At 39.1% G+C, this 22,045-nt stretch overlaps 2 protein-coding genes across 2 annotated transcripts; both read right to left on the bottom strand.

Annotated features, from left to right (window-relative positions):
- Window positions 1-4,189: 4,189 nt before the first annotated feature.
- Window positions 4,190-12,839, bottom strand: LOC125254712 (E3 ubiquitin-protein ligase TRIM39-like). The gene is made up of 7 exons (XM_048169463.1): window positions 12,285-12,839; window positions 11,929-12,009; window positions 11,658-11,780; window positions 8,179-8,511; window positions 7,871-7,973; window positions 4,974-5,000; window positions 4,190-4,867 (listed from the first exon to the last, which is right to left on the bottom strand). Exons 1-7 carry the CDS (start codon window positions 12,837-12,839, stop codon window positions 4,329-4,331), a joined length of 1,761 nt encoding a protein of 586 aa, XP_048025420.1. The 3' UTR covers window positions 4,190-4,328.
- Window positions 12,840-13,799: 960 nt separating this feature from the next.
- LOC125254718 (GTPase IMAP family member 7-like) lies at window positions 13,800-16,541 on the bottom strand. Its single transcript, XM_048169487.1, has 2 exons — window positions 16,412-16,541; window positions 13,800-14,521 (listed from the first exon to the last, which is right to left on the bottom strand). The coding sequence occupies exons 1-2, from the start codon at window positions 16,539-16,541 to the stop codon at window positions 13,800-13,802; spliced, it is 852 nt and encodes a 283-aa protein (XP_048025444.1).
- Between the last annotated feature and the right edge of the window lie 5,504 nt (window positions 16,542-22,045).

Below are 22,045 nucleotides of genomic sequence, written 5' to 3' on the forward strand. Positions count from 1 at the left end.
TAACTATTTGTAATGTATTAATTTAGGTTGACCACACACTTGAAGATTTTAAGCCTGATTTTGAGCTTATTCCATAAAGGTAACTATATTCTCAGTGTCATGGCAGACTTATGCCTAAACTTAGGGGCAGTTGTTTACTTCTAGTTAACAGTTTATAATGTTTTCATTAGTATGCACAATTTGTGCAGTCTTCTGTAACTGAATGACAGGCACTTCGTGTAACAGCAGAGCAACCTTCAGCTATCATCTACAATGAGTTCAGTTCGTGAACTCAATTGCACAGTAAACCAAACATCCCAGAAAACCTGAATGAGTTCAAGTAGATTAGCCTATGCTGATTTCATATAACAGAAAAAAAAATAAAAAAATAAAAATAAATAAATAAATAAAATATTGTTAAATACATGCAGCTGCTATTTCAATGATGTATTGCTATGTTCTTCGTTACCTCACCTTATGGAGATTTAAAACTGGGTCATTGCTCTGGAAATGAAAGAAATGTCCAAAATCAGTGGCCTAATAAAGATTTTTGCAACCTTTTGTTATTCTCTGCCATGCGTTCTTTTGGCCATCTGTCACTTGGTACCTGGATATGATGATCACTGATATAAATGGACAATTTATTGCATGTTCTTCATGGGGCTTTAATTAGGGGCACCTTTGACCTCATGAAATTTGGGGGAAAAAAGTTTTTAAACTGTTCGATATGTGTCAAAACATATATCACAAATCCTGGAATAAAGATGCGATTATGGCCTTGATTTGCTTTTAATTACTGGATGCTTGGTATAACGTGTGATGGAGTGAACATGTGATATTTTGTGAGACAGTAACATTTTGTCTTTGTACAAAAAGATGGGCCATGATCTTGCCAACAACAGTTTGCTAGCAGTCCCTTAAAATATGAAAATATGACACATAAGAAAGCTTTCCCTATACCCCCCCCCCCCCCCCCCCCCCCTGGTTGTTGTTGTTTTTTTTTGGTTTTTGTACTATAAACAAAACTCACAAACCCTATCAACCAAATCTCACACACCCCCTATCAACCACATACTCTCTCTCTCTCTCTCTCTCACACACTCACACACACACACCTACACACACACACACACACCCTATCAACCAAATACTCAAGCAACACACTACTACAGACCAAGAGCCAAGCAACCACCCAGAATCTCCTATCAACACTTTATCAAACACCCAGCACATCTATCTATTCTGACCGAACTGACCAAACTATTTAAAACAAGACTTTAAATTGGCTTTATGACAAGCCAGCATTAATTTGTCTTTCAAACTTTTCAATCTAGTTACTGTTTTTCTTGATTGCTAACACACAATTCCTAACACCATTCAACATTTTCTCACAACTATAAACACAATCTCAAAACTATACATCAACTTGCACAAACCTCAAACTTCCAGGTCAAAATAAAATGTTCTCTTCTGACAAAATCAAATGCACCACAATACAGTAGCCTATACTGTCAATTACAGTACAGTAAAAAAAAGAAAAGAAAAGTAAATTCAGCATCCTCTGCACATTTGGACAAATTTCATTACCGTATACAGTACTATTGCAATATATTGGTCTTCTGACACAAGACTATATCCCTAGGCAGACATTTCTTAGTTCTGCATAAAATACAGTACACATAAAAAATGGCTACAAAGAAAGTAGACAATCACAAGTTTGAGGGTGTTGCAACATGTGCTCCAGTTTACTGTACATAGAATAGTGAAATTTCCCTCATCTAAAGTACTGGTACTGTGTACTATAATTAGGTTAAAAACACTCATAAATTATTCTTTCAGCTCTCTCTCAGATTTTGACTAATGTTGTCATTTTAAACGTTTTGAGAAATGTGTCTTTGTTTTGAGAACTGTACGAATGGTTTGGGAAACTGAGTCAACTGAATCACTAAATGTGTAAGCAATTAAGAAAAACTAAAAAATGTTTTGATTCTAACTCTGATATTAGTTTCTGTGATCGGGATCTTCTCATTGATTTCATGTTGTTGTTTCGCCACATGGCAAAAAGACATTATGATGAAAGTGGAGCGGGCCGTCGGAGAATCAGCTCGCCAAAAAATTACAAAATGAGTCTCAGACATATTCGGATGGGACTGCATTTCTCAGAGGACCTCTGAGTTAGTCAAGTCAAGTCACCTTTATTTATATAGCGCTTTTTACAATGCAGATTGTGTCAAAACAGCTTTACATTGATAACTGTAAAGGGAGATAATCAAAATTCCCTTGCCTCTTCACTATATATCCTTTTTGAATGATTGACATGAGTGATTATAATAAGAGTGATAATCAATAATCAATATGTAACCTCTTTTATTATTAAACGGATTTGAGTGAATTGTTTTATATACATCCATAGAATGATTATGTGGCTGTTGAAATGTTCTTTTCAGAAGTTCTGCTGATGTCTGTGTCTTTGTCTGTCCAGTTGGAGACACTCTCACCAAGGTCACCCTAGTATCTGGACTACGTGACTTTTTCTCATTTTACAGTGTTATCCTGTCTCTATGTCCTTCTCTAAAGAATAAAGATGAATATTATATGTAATTCTCTACAGAACTGGAACATGTTATCTTATGTTTTGAGAAACCTTCCTGTTTACAGTCTGGAGCCTGGGCTGATATCAACCTTGGAGAAGATGTGAAGCTGTGTATCTGTGTATGTGTGCTAATAATCTGTGCAGGTCTGGACAATTGGTAGTTCGAGCTGGAGACAGAGAGACGCCATCTCGCGACCTTAAAGGGACATCCAGTCCCTAAATCTAGGGGTCCTTCGTCAGATTCTTGACGCCTGGAGATACGCTTCTGACTATCTGAAAACTTCTAATCTTGTCTATCTTCTCTTAACCAATCAGAATCCTTTTTACCTTAGTAATGACGTAGTTAGTAGTCTCTGTTAGAGTATAATTGTTGTGGAAATGTGAATGTATGCAGAGCGGCCTACGAACTCCTTGTGAGACCTGAAGCTGACTTCTGCTGATGAAACTGCAAACTGTTTTTCAGTAAAATTTCTTCGATTGATTGCATCTCTGACTCCTGGTCTTTCATTCAACATATCTGGTCAAGGGTCCTAAAACTGTTCGTTCCCCAACAGTTTATGGTGGAGAATGCGGGCATCGATCATTCTTTGGTGACATCCCTGGCTAAACAACAAACAAGGTAGGAAGTTGTTTTATTATTTGGTTAGGGCTGTCTGAGTGGAAGAGATTGGGGCAGGGGCAAAGCTTCACTCAGACGTGAGTGAGGAGTACCGTTGAACCGGATTTGGAGGCCGGGGAGGTACACTAATTATACTAGCTTATGATATTGATGATCATTGAATTTGGTAGTATAAGAAGTCGCTGAAGCCATGTGACGGCAGGCAGCGCATCGGACGCACTCCAATACAGGGACACAAAGTGATTAAGACACTGCGTGGTGTACAGAGGTACCCCTACAGGGAGTGTAAGGCACTGGATTTGGAGGCTCCAGTGGCACCGTGAACCTAACTCTGTCTCTTCCACATCAGATAGGGGGACCCCCGAGCTTAGTGATTCAGACAGTTAGGGAGTAAGTTATTAGTTAATTACAAAATAAAAAGAAATATTAAAATAGATATAGGGTTTCTTGTTTGCCTGGGATGCATCTGAAACGATTCCGAGAAAAGTAAAAATTAGTATGACCCTAATTGACTTGTACCAGTATATGTGACTTGGTGGTTTTGGAGAATACTTTGTGGTTTCATCACGTAGAAGTACAGCTTTTGTTTTGACCAATAACCGCCTCAAACCTATTGCTGCTAACTCTTTTTGTGTGGGTTTCAACTGTGATCAACAATGGCTGACAAAGTAAATAATTTGATCAGCCCTGATACAAATAATGAGATAAAAGAGAGCACTCGCTGTAAACAGCTTTGCTCTGAGGCCCTCACTTCAAAGAAATATGCAGAGCTAATCAAGAAAATGGTTAGTCAGGGCTTTGATTCTGATTGGAATGTGGTTCAACAACTTGACTGGCTACAGACCAAGAAAGAGCCAGAAAGATTCAAATTTCTAGCTGTTTGTTCTTATTCTTGGATTTGCAAAATGGGAGGTGTACCTTTAACTTCTGAAAAGAAGATCCCAGACGTAACTGAGGGATACATGAATGAACATCAGAAGAAATGTTGTTTCAACTGCAGAAAGACGTCAGTACACTATTTTTCAAGTTCAAGTCCACCGACGTTAATCTACTAACTCCCCTGAGTGCTTTGTCGGACAAAATGGCAGATTCAGCATTATGGTTAGATGGCCTGTCAGTCAAACCCCCGGTGAAGGATCAGCTGACAGGTGTGATGATCAGTGGCTTTGAGTTTTTACCTTCATCATTAAGGTATGGGCTGAAATATGGATAGAGTTTGTCAGTGAAAGTCTGACCAGTGAAAGAGTAGATATGAGATCTGGAGTCCACGTCATAAAAAGAGACCAGACCCTCCTCATAATCCACAAACACTCCCACCTTCTCAGGTTTCACTCTCAGAGATAAAGAGACAGATGAATCGTCACGAGCTGCATATTGATTCTCATTTCTCAGAATCGCAGTCCAGTATCCATTATCAGGAGTCAGTGTGATTGACCCCTTCCTGTTAATGGATTCTCTGGCCACTCCTAAAGTCCATTCAGTCTTTCCCTTCACCTGCACCTCATAGTAAAATCTCCCTGAACTGAATCCCTGCTTTGCCAGAACACAAAACCAGACATCAAATCTCTTTGGGTTTTTTGGGACATTCCGCTCAATGTGTCCATGACTGACTTGTTTTCCATCATCAGACAGGATGAGATATGGATTCGCCGTATCAGGATCCAGAGTCACATCCACTGAGAGAGATCAGACATTATCAATCAACTTCAGAACATTTTCATGTGTGTAAAACACATTATAATCAAAAGTATTGTGAGTGTATTGGTGTCAATCTCACTGTACCTGCAAACTTCTGCACAAACTTCAACACTGTGAACACAGATGACAATGTAATGATTATATGCATTATTTATAAGAATAATTTCAGATTAACAGTGAGTTTATCTCTATTAACAGCATCAGTAGAATGTAAATGTTGATCATCAGTTTGTGAAACAGAATGTGTTTAACATTAATGCACTTACAATGAAGGTCTATGAGACGATCATAACAGAGGGTTTAAAAGCAGAAATGTCAAGCTTGTATTTTTACTAAAGCTGTAACAATAAATATTTTTGTTGTTAAAGTCCCCCTGTAGTCAATAATTGTATCCCTTAAACTCATCTTTGATCACCAAAATGACACATTTAACCCTTAAATGCATACCTCGGGTCTTTAGTGACCCGGGACGTCATTCACTACCCTCCTCCTCGTTCATTTTTTAAAGTTAGACATCAACCTTCCTGGTATTCCTCAATCAATTCATTATAAAGAATATAACAAAAAAAAAAAAAAATCATAAAATTATAAAAGAATGCCTATTTTTGTATTCATTTTTTGTAAAAACTGTATAGGGTCGCTAACGACCCGAGGTGTGTATGAGTGTAAGTATATTTTTTTCTGCAGGACAATAATTGAATCTTAGATGATGGAATAAGTGCAATTTACCTTTATTCCACAAGGTGGCAATGTCTGATACACAATGCTGAAGTGACGACTCATTTAGACAGAAAACGAAATAATAAGAAAAACATGAAATGGCTCAGTGATTTACTGCAGAGCAAGTACTGAACGCAATCAAATATGACTGTAACTGTTACAGGATGAATCTGGTGAAGCTGTTAGCGATCAAAATATTGATTTTGAAGATGTTGAAAATTATATAGTTTTGAGATCGCGAATGGGCTCATATTCGTGACCTCAAACATAAAACTAGCCCATTATTTGCTGAATTTACTGGGAAATGAGCTTTGACGAGGACAGTGATGATGGCATAAAACATCTGCTCAAACTGAACCCTTTCAAGCTCCAAAAGGTAACAAAATATGATTTGTTTTATTCTTCTGTAATTGTTACTCTAATATCAGAGGAGTTTTGTATTATTGTGACAGGTAGAGATCCTTCCGTGTTAGATATAGATCCGGGTCGATAAAGACCCGAATATGTAAGAATGATTGGCGAAACAGTCATGCATTTAAGGGTTAAACACATTTTTCTATGAAAAAAAACAAAACAAAACAATAGTGCCTCAAACTATTTTAGTGCCTTAAAATAGTAACTCTACACTATTGCTTTATTTAGTATATGGGGATTTATGAATATGCTAATTAGCCCAGCCTCCACTCGCATGAGCTCAGAGATCCACTCGGTCAACTTGCTGAGGTAAACGCTGTACAGGGGAAAGAGAGGACAAAACGTGGATCAAAAGGAGGCGTAAGACACAGACTGGAAACAACGGATCAGAGTTTTTTTTGCCCGTCATTACCCTGTCAAATGAGCAGTCAGTAAGCAACAATATATAATATTTTTACAGTTAAAAAGAAAGCACTGAATACAAATAGTGAGACTGACCTAATATATCAAAAGCAAAGTGTTGGTATAAAAAACTGCCTATGAACATGATTTCAAATGAAATAAGGTGGTTGAATGTTTGCAAAAACAACAATAAAAATTAAGTTATAAAAGTTTGTTATAAACATTATTAATTAAGTTATAAAATTGACACAATTGTCCCACTATCATGTGCAGGTGTAGCATTTTGCTCCCTTGAACAGGTCATAGAAACACAATATGAGTTTTAAATTCATGATTTAATATTATTGAGATTTTTATTTGTGTAATGTTTTAATTATAGATGTTTATTTATGTAAATGCTGCATGACTGTGACATGTTTATGCGTGTGCGCTTCAAATGTTGTTCAAACCCTATAACAGTACTGCGCAGAGGGATGTTACAATAGCTGTGTTGCTGCAGCAGGAATGAGGCGTAAACAGACTTCAAACAAGTCTGTTTATTTATTAAACTAGGAAACAGAACGAGAAGGAACAGGGAGGAACATGGGAAATGGAGTCCGGGACAGGCGTGACTGTAACAAGGGAGAATAAGAGAAATAGAGGAGATGGGGAGGAGGAGAGATGCTGGAAGAACTGTCGCTGGGATGATGCTGTGACTACGCTTGTAATGATGATCAACAGGACTGAATGTTTAGGCTCCTCCTGAACCTACGTTTGGAGCTACATATAAATCTGTTAAGAGTCTTCTGACCTTTCATCTCCCTGCCTAGCTGGTATGGTCACATCAATTGTAGATTTAAGAATAAACTTTATAGAATTGTGTCAATGGCAAGTAAAATAGTTGGTAAACCCCAGAAGTCCTCAACATGACTTTTCACAGAAAGGGTAAGGAAGAACCTGAGGAGTTTTCTAGAAAATCGCTCCCATCTTCTCTTCAGCCAGTTTGAGCTCCTGAAATCTGGGAGGCGCTATAGAGTCCCTCGGGCAAATAAAAATGTGTTCAAGAAGTCCTTCATCCCAAATGCCATTAAAATTCAGAAAAGTAACAGAAAATGACATTAACTATACTTTTCTATGTAATGTGACCTTGTCTGTTTTATTATTGCCTGTTAGTTTCTCACTAGATGTTTATGTGTTGTTATAGTTGTACCATAGTGATTCAGGATAAGACAAAAACATGGTTTGGAAAATTTGTTCATGATGTATATATAAATCGGTGAATTTTGAAAAAAAGTTAAGGACTGCAGCTTTAACTGATTATGACATGAGTTGAAGATATAACTTTAAGTGATTTTATAATAACGTGGTAATCAGCAACATCACAGATGCTTAAAATTAATTTAACACTTTTTTTCTTAGTATTTTCATAGTTAATGACAAAAACACTGTATTTGATATTCACATACCTGTTTGAGTGAGTTTTTCATTTAGCTGTTCCTTCAGTAGACTTAGAGAGTTCTCATCCACATCAGAGTTCTTGTGTAAAATACTGTACAGGGATGAGTACATCTACAGCAGGAGAGAGAAGACTTAAATATTACATTTATATTTATGCATTTGACTTACATTGCATTATACTATACATTTGATCTGAGAATGTGCAATCCCTGGGATCAAACCCATGACCTTGGCATTGCTAGTGCCACGCTCTAACCACTGAGCTACAGAGGAATTATATTCCACATTATCGCTGATGAGACAGATGTTCACAGACCTGTATGACATCAGGATGATCGTCAGTGTGTGAGAGCTGCTCCAGCTGAGTGATTTTTCTCTTCAGCTCAGTGATTTCCTGCTGCAGCGCTTTAATGAGATCTTCAGCCTGTTTCTCTGCTGTTTTCTGCTGTTCCTCCATCATCTTCAGCTCAGTGTTATTTCTCTTCAGCTCTTTAATGAGATCTTCAGCCTGTTTCTCTGCTGTTTTCTGCTGTTCCTCCATCATCTTCAGCTCAGTGTTATTTCTCTTCAGCTCTTTAATGAGATCTTCAGCCTGTTTCTCTGCTGCTTTCTGCTGTTCCTTCATCTTCTGCTGCTCAGACTGAAATCTCTAAATGGATTGGATCAGATCAGTGAAGAGTCAAAGACTATAGATAAAGAAAAACAGTTCACTCCTCTTAGTTATGAACAGAAGAAACTTCAATTCACAATTATGGTGGAATAGGTCCCGCCTTCTAAGTAAAAGAGCCAATCACTGATTGATCAAGTCTTTGCGACACTGCAGCTGCTGTTAGAAGCTCTGGTTCCCATAGAAACCTGAGACTCACGCTTATGACTGCACATGAGCATTAGCTTGTCTAGCCTGAAAAGTAAGCTTTTTTAATGCTATTTGAGCATAAGAAACAACATTTTTGGGACGGTTCATGTCAGATTGTGTTGCTGATTTGAAATGTTATTTAATTGCAAGTTAGACTAGCAGTTTTTAAGTTTTCAGGATTCACCCATCTTGGATGTTGAAATAGCTGTCTCTGTCAGCGGTGAGATTTGCACATGTGATAAATGCAGGGAGATAGTCAGGCTAACAGAGAGAATCTCATAATTAGAGACACGCATCCAAACTTTAATTAAGGATAGTAAGAATGCAAGAGCTTAAGATACTGTTTTGGATGCGACTAGCTCAGTGAACTCTGTACATTGTTCGGTTCCGGCTGTAGAGCCTGCGCAGTAGGGCAATTGGGTCACCATGAGGCGGCCTAGCCGCGGAAAACACCACTCTTCCATTCCGATTAGAACATCAAACAGGTTCTCCCCACTCAGTGACACACCCACTGAGAATCCTGTTGAAAGTGCCCTAGTAATTGGCGATTATATTACACAAAACGTGAAAATAGAGACACCAGCCACCAGCACCTGACATCAAAGTGCTGACTAATGCTAATCATAAACACTCTTAAGATTATTATTCACTTTGGCACTAATTATGTTCGACTTCGTCAGTCGGAGATCACTAAAATTAACATTAAAGAGGTGTGTGAACTCGCAAGTATGATGTCAGAAAAAGTCATTTGCTCTGGCCCCCTTCCTGTTCGTTGGAGTGATGAGATAATTAGCAGATTATCATCACTCAATATAGGTTTCATAGACAATTGGAAAGAAGTTTTTGGGGTTGAAAAGAGATGGTATTCATCCCTCCTGGGATGGTGCTGCTCTTCTCTCTAGTAATATAGCACATAGGGTTAGAGCTGAAACATGACAAACTGGGGTCCAGGTCAGGAAGCAACAGACAAACTGGCTAAACCGACCGTCTGCTAGCTGCCTCATGTCACAGAAGTCAGATAAATCCCAACACATAGAAACTCTTACACCTAGATATTATCACATAGAGACTGTGTCTGTACCCCTAATTAGTAAAAACAAAAAAATTCCAAACCCAAATGAGGGTAAAAAGTTAATTGATGTTACTGATAAACAAATGATAAAGCTTGGGTTGTTAAATATTAGATCTCTTTCTTCAAAAGCACTTATTGTAAACGATATTATCACAGACAATAATCTAGATGTGCTGTGTTTGACAGAAACCTGGCTAAAACCAGACGATTGCATTTCAATAAATGAGTCTAGCCCTGAAGGTTACGATTATTGACACAATCCTCATCAGAAAGGCAAAGGGGGAGGTGTTGCTGTAATTTATAGTAATATTTACAATATTAGTCAGAAGTCTTTCAAATATAATTCCTTCGAAGTGATGGTGCTTTATGTAACGTTATGTAAGATGACATTTGTGCTGGCTACTGTATAGACCTTATTTACCAGAGAAACAAGCACGCCGCCATCTTTAGAATATTGTCTTTGAACTTCCGTTTTGCATTAGCACTGTACATTTCTATGGCATCGCTGTTGAAGAATAATTAGCTGGTGAAGTGGATTTACCTGTTGTAGAGTTAATGAAAGCTATGGTGAGCATTGTAATGTTTAAAGCAGGTGTCTTAACAAATGTCAGTAGCCCGGGAAGATTTTAAAATGAGCAGTTCATTCATAAATACGTAATATCGCTGTGGAAATACAAACCGGAAGTCAAAAGACAATGAGCGCAGCGCTGAAAAGGGGCGGGGCTACATAAGGTCTATACAGGCCACCAGGACACCATACAGACTTTATCAAAGAATTTGCTGATTTTCCATCGCAGTTAGTACTAGCTGCAGATAAAGTCCTTGTTGTTGGTGATTTTAATATCCATGTAGATAATGATGAAAAAGTGACTGCATGTTGTTTTTCCTATATGGTAAATAATATAGGGATTTTGTATTGAACATAACTCTGGATCACAATGTCATAGAGACAAGGGGGCAGGCTCATTTTATTCAGGCAACCAATCAGTCTCTTAGGATCATTGTGAAGCTATCAAGCCTCACCCTAGTAACCATTTAGAGCACCCTAGCAACAAGTTCCATAGACTTCTACATATACATATAGACATAGGAATATCTCTGGATAGAAGTGTTTGACTCGGGGCAGCAAACGGCGAATCATGAATCACCTTTGACACTTCATAGTTAGCATCTTGCTAAAAACATGCTTGCAACATGGTAATCATATTAGCATCATGTTAGCAAAATGCTAATCATGTCAACATCTTTTGCTAAAAACATGCTAGCAGCATGCTAATGGTGTTAACATCATGTTAACAACATGGTAGTCATGTTAACATCATGCTAGCAACATGCTAATCATGATAGCATCTCACTAAAAACATGGTAGCAACATGGTAATCATGTAAGCATCATGCAAGCAACATGCTAATCATGTTAGCATCTAGCTAAAAACATGTTAGCATCATGGTAATCATGTTAGCATCATGCAAATCATGTTAACATATTGGTAAAAACATGCTAGCAGCATCCTAATGGTGTTTGAGTCATGTTAGCAACATGTGTATCATGTTAGAATTTTGCTAAAAACGTGCTAGCATGACAGTAATCATGTTAGCATCATGCTAATCAAGTGTGCAGAGTTTTGCCACTGCAAGCACCATTCACATTTTCTTCAGGAAATGTACATTCTAGTTCTTTTACTGCTCTTTTTTCTTTTTGCTTTCCATTTAAATCCTTTATTTGTTACTTTTAACTTCCAGCTGAACTGCTGAGACCATTGCATCGCAAACACCAAATCACCCCACACTCCTAAACCAATGCACTGACACACACACACACACACACACACACGCACACACACACGCACACACACACACACACTCACGGTGTATTGTGTAGGCATGATGATCAACACTGCTACCAACAGGACACCCAGACCAATAATCATCCCGTTTGAAATGTGGACGGTTCGAGATGAAGTAAAGAAACCATCATTAGAGGTGAGAGTCTGTAAAAAGAGAAAGATTCAGTTCAAGTAACACTTCTCGAAAGAAGGAAAGCTTGTTAGCCTTGGTAGGACAAGGCTCACAAAGCTTGTGCAAAGTTGTGGCCCAAAGTGCAAGAAGCTGAATGATTTTAATCAGATTTTCACTCACTTTTCTCGGCTTTACCGAGTGTTTGATCTCTTGAATCTTCTTCATTCTCTTCTGGATCATCTGCTGCTCGTCTGTCTGTGTCTGAACCAGATGATGAAACATACAAAAAAAAAACATATTTATCACTGAATTTATTGTTCGATTTTCTGTCATTTTTTTTTATTAGAATAGTAAATGTAAAACAAAATTAAAAAATTTTGTCTCCTGGCTTTTAGTCCATGTCTGTCAGCTTTGAAGGTAACATACTGTATGTTGCATTCTCAAAAGTTGACAAAATTAAATTTTAGGTGATTTATGAACCAACATCAACACACAGGAAAATTGCATTTCAAAGTGTTTTGTCTGTAACTCTTTACCTTCTTCTCTCGAATCTCCTCCTCTATAGGAACAGTGTTGTGAGTCCTGTGTTCTCCTTCAGTGCAGAACAGACAAACACATGTCTGATCATCTCTGCAGAACATCTCCAGAGGTCTCTCATGTTTCTGGCATATATAATCTTCCAGATTTTCCACAGAGTTGATCAGTGTGTGTTTCTTTAGACGTGGGACTCTAAGATGAGGCTCCAGATGATCATCACAGTAAGAGATTTGACACGACAGGCAGGACTTCACAGCTTTCTGCTTTCTTTCATCACAGATGTCACAGAATACCTCATATTCTCCTAGATCGAGCTTCTCCTTAAAGTGTTGAACAACCTCTCTGAGTGTTGAATTAATCTTGAGATCAGGACTTTTGCTGAATGTTTCTTTACAGAGTGGACAGAAGCAGGTCTGTGTGTTTGTCCAGCACTCGCTCAGGCAGGTTCTGCAGAAGTTGTGTCCACATGGAGTGGTGACTGGATCAGTGAACAATTCCAGACAGATGGAGCACTGGAGCTCCTGATTTAGTGCTGGATTACTAGAGGATGCCATGACTGAAAAGATAAGTAATGACAATTCTAATAAGTATTTTTATGCACAGGGTAAAAGTTTAGTTGTTTAGCACAGTCTACAGATGCCGTAACTACACCATTCAATGGCCAAAAAGTACCTTTCAGTAATTCACAAGTAGCAAAGTATACTAACAAAATATTTCTTTCCATGCAACCTCTAAATAAAGAGGACAACCAGTAGGTTGTGTAGCCTATATCTATGTGTCATGGACAAGCCATGCAACCAGATGCGTAGAAGGCATTAGAAGCTGTTGGAAACTATGGAGTACTATTAATCAACTACACATACTTAAGACAGTTACAGTTAGGGTTAGGTTAGGGCTACTTGTAATTATGCATAATTTACTGTTATTACTATAGTAAGTACATGTAGTAATCTGTAACTACGGCACTGTAATAAAATACCTGAGTTTAATTTAATTTGAATTAAACTCTTTGAATTAAAACCGATTTGAAATAAGAATAAGAATAATAATAAAAAATCTTTTATTAAATTATAAAAAAAAAAAAAAGTAAAATCATAAACAGCAACAACAATAAAAGCAATAGTTAGGTGAATCAAAGTTTTTCTCCCAGCCCTAATGTTTATATGCAGCAGTCGTCCATGAGGGGCTGCCGCTTTACTTTCATTTTGTAGTTTATTTTATGATTAAACTTTACTTCCAAAGTTCGCTCATTCCTGCTTCCTTCTTGCTTGAGCCTTTAACATTGTTACAGTTATAATGATTATTATCAGTTTATTTTTTCAGTTTATTTTTTACCAAATATCCCCAAATTTTATGCAGTCAAATAAAAAAGTTTTTTTAATCTGTAAATTTACTGTATGAGTTTGCAGTAGACATAAAATGATAATACAGTTTAATATCATTTATCATTATAAACATTTTTTTTTATTTTCTCAAATTAGTCTTTCTCTTAAAAGGAGTGGTGTATGTGTGGGTTAAACTAACTTTCGTGTCAACAAAACTTTCCTTTGGACATCGACTTCCTTTTTCTCTTTGTTTCTCTGTTTGATTTTTTCATCATCTTCGTGATCAAAATCTCCCGCTTCTTCTGCTGTGACTGAACCTCCAGATCTCCTCTTCTCTCCATCTTCTGATGTTTCTTCTCCTGCTTCCTCATGCAAGTCAGAGATAAGAAACTGGACCTGGTTTTCCTTGAGTATCTTCTCCACTCTTTCAAGTATCTCAGAGTGCAATCCTGATTTTCTTTCATCAAACTGAAGATGTTCATCTCCACACTCCTTTATTAATTGATGAATACAGTTATTGTTTATCTCTCTCTCATCAGTCAACACTAAAGTGTGTATAGGAGTCTCCTTACTGAATTCATTCAGCACATATTTCACTCTATGTCTGTTATTGTCACTGAAGTCGTTCTCCTGCAGTACAAGTATGATCACATGAGGTCCAGGAGCAGACAGATTCACACACTCTTTCACTCCCTGTGTGATCTGAGAGATTGACAGATTTGGCTGCAGCAGGTGAGAAGTGTTGATGACTGTGACGTCTCTGTCCTTCAGTTTTCCTCTGTGTTTCTCAATGTTCAGCTCTACATCAGCAGGTGCTTCACTCTCAAACGCTGCTCTTCCTAAGATGAAGTTTCCCACTCTGTTGTTTTCTGTTATATTCTTCCCCAGCAGAACAATCCTCAAATCACTCACTGGAACACAGAATACAAATAACAGTAAAACTCGACCCGTGATCCATGAACAGAGATATCAGATTTCAGATTGAAGGTAATGGACCAGATCAACAACTGCCATTGAGATGAGTGGAGATGTTAACACAATCTTACACTACCAGTCCAAAGTTTTTGAACTGCAAGAGTTTTTAAAAGAAGTCTCTTCTGCTCACCAAGGCTTGATTTATTTGATCCAAAATACAGCAAAAACAATAATATTGTGAAATATTTTTACAATTTAAAATAACATCTTGGTTACAAAAGTAACCCTCGTTCCCTGAAGGAGGGAACGGAGACGTACGTCAGGCAGATCAATGAATAGGAATCTCGCTAGAGAGGCCAATCTGCTTCGAGTGTAACTAAAACGAGCCAATGCACATTGGCATGTAATCATATGCAGCAGCTGCTCGCCTCGCAGTGTGGGTATATAATGAGCAGCAGGCGCGTTGCATCTTCAGGTTTTCACTTCGGAGCTGAACAGGTTAAGTGGCAGCATCTGCGGGGTCCAGCGACTGTGGCGACGGGGCGTACGTCTCCATTCCCTCCTTCCGAGACGTTCCCATTCAGTCGGTCAAGTTCGACGTACGTCGGACAGACCGACGAATAGGAATCCCTACCAAAGCGCCACAGGGGCTGCCCCCTTCCAGCGCTCTGTGCAAGCCTCCTGTACCCCCTTGCCTACAGACGGTAGGACAGGGCTAACACAGAGAGTGTCGATCACTGCTGTTCCCCAAGAAACCCATTCAGTGAGACTATTGGATAACACTGGGAAAGCGTACCCTTTCACTGGAAAGGAACGCTGCGGAAGCCACATCCTTACCCGAACAAGTTATGTGGAGAAGTACATATGGACTAACCCTGTAGGGCTGTACTACATATGGAAGAACTGGGGTGACTCCAACCTGATTAGAAGTGGGTTCTCCCAGAGGGAAAGACACAGGCTTCGTTTAGGAGCAACCATGGAACTACACATATGGGATCAGTGTAGGGTCACACATATGGTACCCAGCCTAAATCCAGTTCTCAAGGATACTACGGAATATAGGCCTGGTGCCAGACACGCCACCACATCAGCCACCGAAGGGAGGTCGGAGGACTCAACAGGGTCTGCCTTCTAGGGACTCTCTGGAATAATAAGCGCATGTAAGCGCAGCAAGCTGACACTAAGCCGAGGCCTTTCCGTCCCTCTGACCTGTGATGGGAACACGGGAGGAGACCGGCTTGACACAAAGGCTATAGAATCTAGCGATTGTGTTAGGTGTCGCCCAGCCCGCAGCTCTTAAATATCTGTCATGAGCCAGCGCCCAGGAGGATGCAACACCTCTCGTAGAGTGAGCATGCAACCTATGCCCCCATAAGGAACCTGACGACCAGGTCGTGCTTACAAACAGACTTGCTATCGATGTGGTCGTGTTATGCAGATATAGCGGCAGGACGGGAGGGGGACAGCCTACGCTCCAACCCTTGCTGCAAGAATGAAAGCACAGCTCTGATCGAACATCTTCGGGGGTCTTCTCGACGAACAGGTTCCTCTTCAAGGCGTAAGCACATCTCGTAGACAGTACACGTGCCAAAGTGATGGTGTTAAGTACCTCGGGGGGTAAGTCACCTAGAACCTTTCAGGTGGTTTAGGGCAAGGCGTACTGCTAGCAATTCGAGGCAGATGATGTGCTAATGCAATTGGGGGCCCGTCCAAACCTCTGATACTGTTGGGGAGGGAGCCGTCTCAGGGGTGATTTTTCACCAACTACTTAAACAGCAGCAGAGACAGGTGGCGTAATCTCCCCATGGTCTGTCGGGGGAAGCTCCCCCTACTAACTAAGAAGAACTGCTGGGCTCAGTCCCTGAAAGTGTCGCCGAAAAGGCCACCTTGTGAGATGGGAGAAAGCGTTTTTAGCTTGACAACCTCTCGCACCTCCGCAAGATAAGCCAGGGGGCGCTTCTGGACCACTGAGGTGGACATTATCTGGCCGAGGGCCTGCGCCGTGCCTTTGATCATGGTTAGACAACAAGCGCAGCTCAACCCCGGCTCAGAACTACCCTCATGCCTAAAGAGTGCCTTGACCTCACATGCAGGGTGGGTGTGGTTTGCGCACAGCCACCCCACCCAAGAGGGTAGTGAGAGAGGAAAAAACTTTATGCAGATTTTGGCACTTTTGGCATTCTATATTTATGGCACCAATATAGCTCCACACATAGTTTTCCATGAGTCAGCATAAGCACAAACCATTACAGTGGGTGGCGTCACCCTCATTTCCAGAGCATAACAGCCATCTCTCCGATGTTGCAATCGACATCTGACCCTCAGCTGGAGCCCTGAATGAAATGCTAGGTTCCCCTATGAGAAGGACCAGCAATCCAATCCAGAAGCTGCACAGCTTGCAATGCGCTAGAGAGGGAGGGGCCCTAGGGGGTTGGTTCCCCGAAGGAACCCCTCAACCTCAAGTCACCCAAGCTATTTCACCAAAGTAGACCTCTTTGCTACAATGGAGATTAGGCAAGGAGAACGCACATCTAGAGCACAGAGCGCTGGGTTGCCGTCACAACCCACACTGCAGCCTGACAGCTCAACGGCACATGACATGCAGAGGAGCGAGAGGTTTGCTCTCGCTGATCTCCATGGTCTCCCAGAGTGTCGGGCAGACCCGTGGCAACTGGCCAACAACAGAGGTGACTCAAGCTTCCCGGAGAAAGCAAAGTAATGACCAGTGACTGATACGTAAACATGAGCCGAACATCATTTCAGCACGCACCCAGATATGTGAAACAGTGATTGTGGCCGTCAGTGAGGACAGGAAACGACCGCATCCAGAAACACACAAATAGAATGTCATCTTTAAAAAGACGCAAGTTTTACTTGTGTAAGCTCTTTTAGGGACTTTACTCTTTTGCTGAAGCACACAGGGGATGGCTGCTGCGACTCAGACAGGGATTGTGTGCAGCCTGTCGTGTGCTCTCTCTCTCTCTTTGAAGGCGCTCACTCTTACCAGCCATAAAAATGGCTTTCAGCGCTCAAAAGTACCGTACTGGCTGTGAGAACAGCCTTCTGATGCTGTCAAAACAGCTATTTGCTCAATAATGGCAAACAAAACAATAAACAGAAAACAAAGAGAGGACTTCGACCCCGCTGCTGTGCTGTTCGCCCGCAAAAAAAGTTCAACCAAAAAGCTTGACTCGTCTTCTAGCAGACACTTGCTTGCAGAGAGCAGGAACAAACACTGTTTGGCTCCAAAGCAAAAAGCTGAAGAAGCAACTGTTTTGCATTTGAATCAAATATAATTCATTTCTGTGATCAAAGATGAATTTTCAGCATCATTACTCCAGTCTTCAGTATCACATGATCCTTCAGAAATCATTCTAATATGATGATTTGCTGCTCAAGAAACATTTCTGATTATTATCAAAATTGAAAACAGTTTTTCAGGATTATTTGATGAATAGAAAGTTCAAAAGAACAGCCCTTATCTGAAAATGAATGCTCTTGTAACATTATCACTACAGTTCAAAGGTTTGGGGTCAGTAAGTGTAAGAGATATAAACTTCCCTTTAGACACACAGTTTCTCAAGGATTTTGATATTTGCAGTACTGAATGTTATGATTTATCATATTTGTTGACTTACTATTAGGTCGGTCAATGGATGGACTTCCACATCTTCTTTGAACTGCAAATGAAATAACATGGAATTTAAAATTTGGAAAATTCTTTTACCAAATTCTGTTATCATCTTTATTTATCAAAGAAATAATTCACACAAAAATAACAGTTTGACAACATGTATTATTCCACCTCAGTACTATACTCTTTCTTTCAGAATACACAAAAAAATGGGGATAAATAAATAACAAATTATTTCAACACTATTTACATCTGCATAATCGTTTTTTTATTTATATGTTTGTTTTATTTTTACCACCAGTCATGTGCTTTCTTGTCGGGGTGATCTTTGCACTGTCTTTACAGACTTCTATTCAATTCAATAGAATTTCAATAAACATGGTATTTTATCTTGTTAAACACATTTATTTGGTCTGATTTGATTCTTACCTGAACTAGACGCCATTCCGTCCACACGGAACGTTTAGGTGTATGTGCAAAAAAGTTGTATCAGATTTTCGTCCAGAAGAATCAGGCGTTTTCACAGAGTACGAGGTCTCTGCGGAACAAAAGTGGGCGTTTCTGTATTTGTGGGTGTTTTCAAACTTGTAGGTGTTTATGCAATGAGAATGATCCCCTTCACCCGACCCCACCCCTAAATCAGGTAACGCTCTGAAAAAAACGCCTCTCTGTTTATGGCCTCGCCCGTCAATCATTAATGTCCTGCAGAGACATGTACCTGTTTTCAGAAGGTGAATCACGTTTCAAGCACTGATTTTTTTGACATAAAAAAAACGCAAAATAATGGCAAGAAAACTCATGTGCGAAACGGTTGCATGCGCACGCAGCGCGCTCAGTGTAGTCAGGTTCATTAACAATGACTCTTATTAACCGATTCTTTGTGAGCCAAAAACACACAGCGCAGCACACTGCATCATATCACTTACGAAATGTTATTCAATTTGTTCGTGAATCAGAAAATTACTGCTTCTTGGCTAACTGAGAATTCCTCTGAGAAATGTGATCCCATCCGAATATGTCTGAGATTCATTTCATAATTCTTTCTTCAAACATCAACCTTTTTATTCAAACACACTGAAACTAGTGATTACATCTGATATTCACTCACAGGTAAGTGACAGAAATGTAAGAGTTTAGTAGTTTAATTCCATGATGCAGTTTTATCCCAGGTGAAAAAAAAGGTTCACTTCTATAATGTACTTAAAGTGCTCTATTTTCGTGCACTAATTTTGTACTTAATATACTAAAAATTCTTCTTTAGTACTTTTTAAGATAATCTTAAGAACATCTAACTGTACTCAACTGTGCTATTTTGAGACACCATGAAATATGAACTTAAATGTGCTTTTATACTATCTTTATACTATCTCTGTATTTAAAAAATGTATTTAGATGCCACTTATCATACATTTGAACCCATAGTGTACTACAAGTGGTTAGAACACAGTAAGTACATTGAAAGTTCACGTACTGTAAAATAAAGTGCAACTGAACGTGTTACCATAAAGATTTCATGTCATCTGCAGTGTTTGTTTGAATGACATGAAACATTTTGAGGAATTTGTACTGCTCATGTATCCTACATTTACAGTACAACTGGGGAAAACCTTGTACTTTGTACTCCTTACAGTCTCATTTAGACTTTCAATTTATTCCTTGAAAGATAAGAAAGTGTACAATACAAAAAAGCTGCATTTCCATTCATCTCAATGGCAGTTGCATGGCTTGAAATCTAGAAATACAAAACCTAGAGGAGAGTCGAGAGAAGAAGGTAAAGAGCCAAACACTTTAAACACCTCATGAATGCAGTTTTTCATGTGTGTTGATGTTGGTGCAGGTCATATTGAAGGGTTTGTCACTTTTTTACATAAATCATCTAAAAATTAATTTAGTAAATTTTTGAGAATTAAATATTTTAAACACTATTTTAGGGTTCAATTCTCACTTTTAATAAGTTGCTTTATATATTAGCTGCATATTACTAGTATATTGACTGTTTATTAATACTTATAAAGCACATATTAATGCCTTATTCTACATGACCATATTCTACATCCCTTAATCCTACCCAATACCTGAACTTAAACACAACAAAAACGACCTTACTAACTATTAAGCAGTAAATTAGGAGTTCATGGAGGCAAAAGTTGTAGTTAAAAGTGAATATGTGTTTCCATTACTGAAGTGTTTTTGATTTTTTTAGTCAGAAGATGGAAATGTGTGTTTATCTCTGTATGTTTCATCATTTGGTTCAGACACAGACAGACGAGCAGCAGATGATCCAGAAGAGAATAAAGAAGATTCAAGAGATCAAACACTCAGTAAAGGCGAGAAAAGTGAGTGAAAAAAAATTAAATTAAAATAAAAAAGAGACCCGTCAGTAAAATCACAAAAAAGAAAGAAAGAGCTCACAGACGGGAAAAAGCTCTGGTGTAGATACTGGAGGAGCTGAAAACGATGAGTAGCCCTGATGCCTCCAGAGATGATCATTTCTGGTCCATACTGCCAGCAGGTGGCGCTATTGCACTGGTTTGTAGCAGTACCTCACTTTTTGAAATGAGCTCACAGATTCAGAAGAAACTGGCATGAGCGAGAATAACATGTTTAAAATATGAACGTGTTAAATGAAGGAGATAATGTCTGTCCATGCTACTGTAGATATTGATGGTTTAATCACAGAAGTGAAGAGAGAGGCGGTGTCAATGGAGGTAAAGCTGAAGACGAGAAACCACAAGCTGAACGGAGAGGTTTGTACAGGATGAAGATTCACTTCATCCCCTAATTATTGTATGTGTCTGACTTTACAGTATTTCATTTCTTTCTGCTTTCATAAATTGATTTAAGTTACAATAGCCTATGTAAGAATTTTGCAGTAAAATATCCAAAAACCACTAGGCCAGTGTTAGATATTTTGTTCACTTGAGTACTTGCAGTATCCCAAATGTTTGCAACTATTTGTAAATCGTGAGAAAATTGCAATGTTAACCAAGGCTCCGGGACGTTTGAGGAGTCGCCTGTCAATGGCGTCATTCCCGCGTTACCCTCGGTTTCCGCTTTTATTTTGTAGAAACCATGGAAACACCAAAGAACACCAAACGCTTTAATATTTACATGTTTTAATAGACAAGGGAACAACTGTTTGGATACATTTATAGATAGAAAATGATTTGTTGTTATATAGCTCAACACGTTTAGTCTTATTGTTTAAATCTAATTTTCTTGATTTTTTGCGAGTACCATGCTTTACCATGCCTCAGAGAAAAACACTGTTTTGTGAAGTAGCTAACATAGCATAATCAGATGCAGCTTTATTTTTAGTAACAGTAATACAGCATTTTCTCCATCATACAATACATTTTAAAATTAATAGCATGCCATTTATCAACACAATCATCCAGCATTTAATATGATATTGTAAAATCGATCTATCTTACTGCAGTGTGTAACAGTGTCTCACAGCAGCCGCCGAGCGAACGCACAGAGTAACGTTATAACATCATTTTCAACACACTCAAATGTATCTAATATGATAAATAGAGCTGTGTTACCTCATACTAACGACCGGAAAAGCGGAAGAGGCGCCGGCGACTGTGTCATAATAAAAGTCCCGCTGCTTGTGAGGCATGTGTTGATCAATCACTCCAGCTCCTCATTCAGCTCCACAACACTCGCTCCTGCTCTGCTTCATACTACAGTAACGTTAATAATCACATCCATGAACATGATTTCTGCCCGAGTCCTATCCCGATTGTTTTCTACCGGCTGTGAGGTGAAAACCTAAGATTCTGCACTCAAACACTCATCAAGCTGTGCCTTTGTTTTGAATAGACCTCTAGTGACCTCTAACGGCAAACAATTGACATATTGTAGCTTTAATTGGTAAAAT

This window comes from Megalobrama amblycephala, linkage group LG19 (assembly GCF_018812025.1).
Source record: "Megalobrama amblycephala isolate DHTTF-2021 linkage group LG19, ASM1881202v1, whole genome shotgun sequence".
NCBI lineage: Eukaryota > Metazoa > Chordata > Actinopteri > Cypriniformes > Xenocyprididae > Megalobrama > Megalobrama amblycephala.

Bases quoted from the DNA above. Each gene is read 5' to 3' on its own strand.
- LOC125254712 (XM_048169463.1), bottom strand. From the start codon at position 12,839: ATGGCATCCTCTAGTAATCCAGCACTAAATCAGGAGCTCCAGTGCTCC. The intron at 8,512-11,657 runs GTGAGTGTGTGT...CAATCCATTTAG, and splicing joins TCATGCCTACACAATACACC to AGATTTCAGTCTGAGCAGCA. The intron at 7,974-8,178 runs GTCTGTGAACAT...CTCCTGCTGTAG, and splicing joins ATCATCCTGATGTCATACAG to ATGTACTCATCCCTGTACAG.
- LOC125254718 (XM_048169487.1), bottom strand. From the start codon at position 16,541: ATGATCAAAGGCACGGCGCAGGCCCTCGGCCAGATAATGTCCACCTCA. The intron at 14,522-16,411 runs GTGGCCTTTTCG...TCTGTGTTCCAG, and splicing joins GCTTTCTCCCATCTCACAAG to TGAGTGATTTGAGGATTGTT.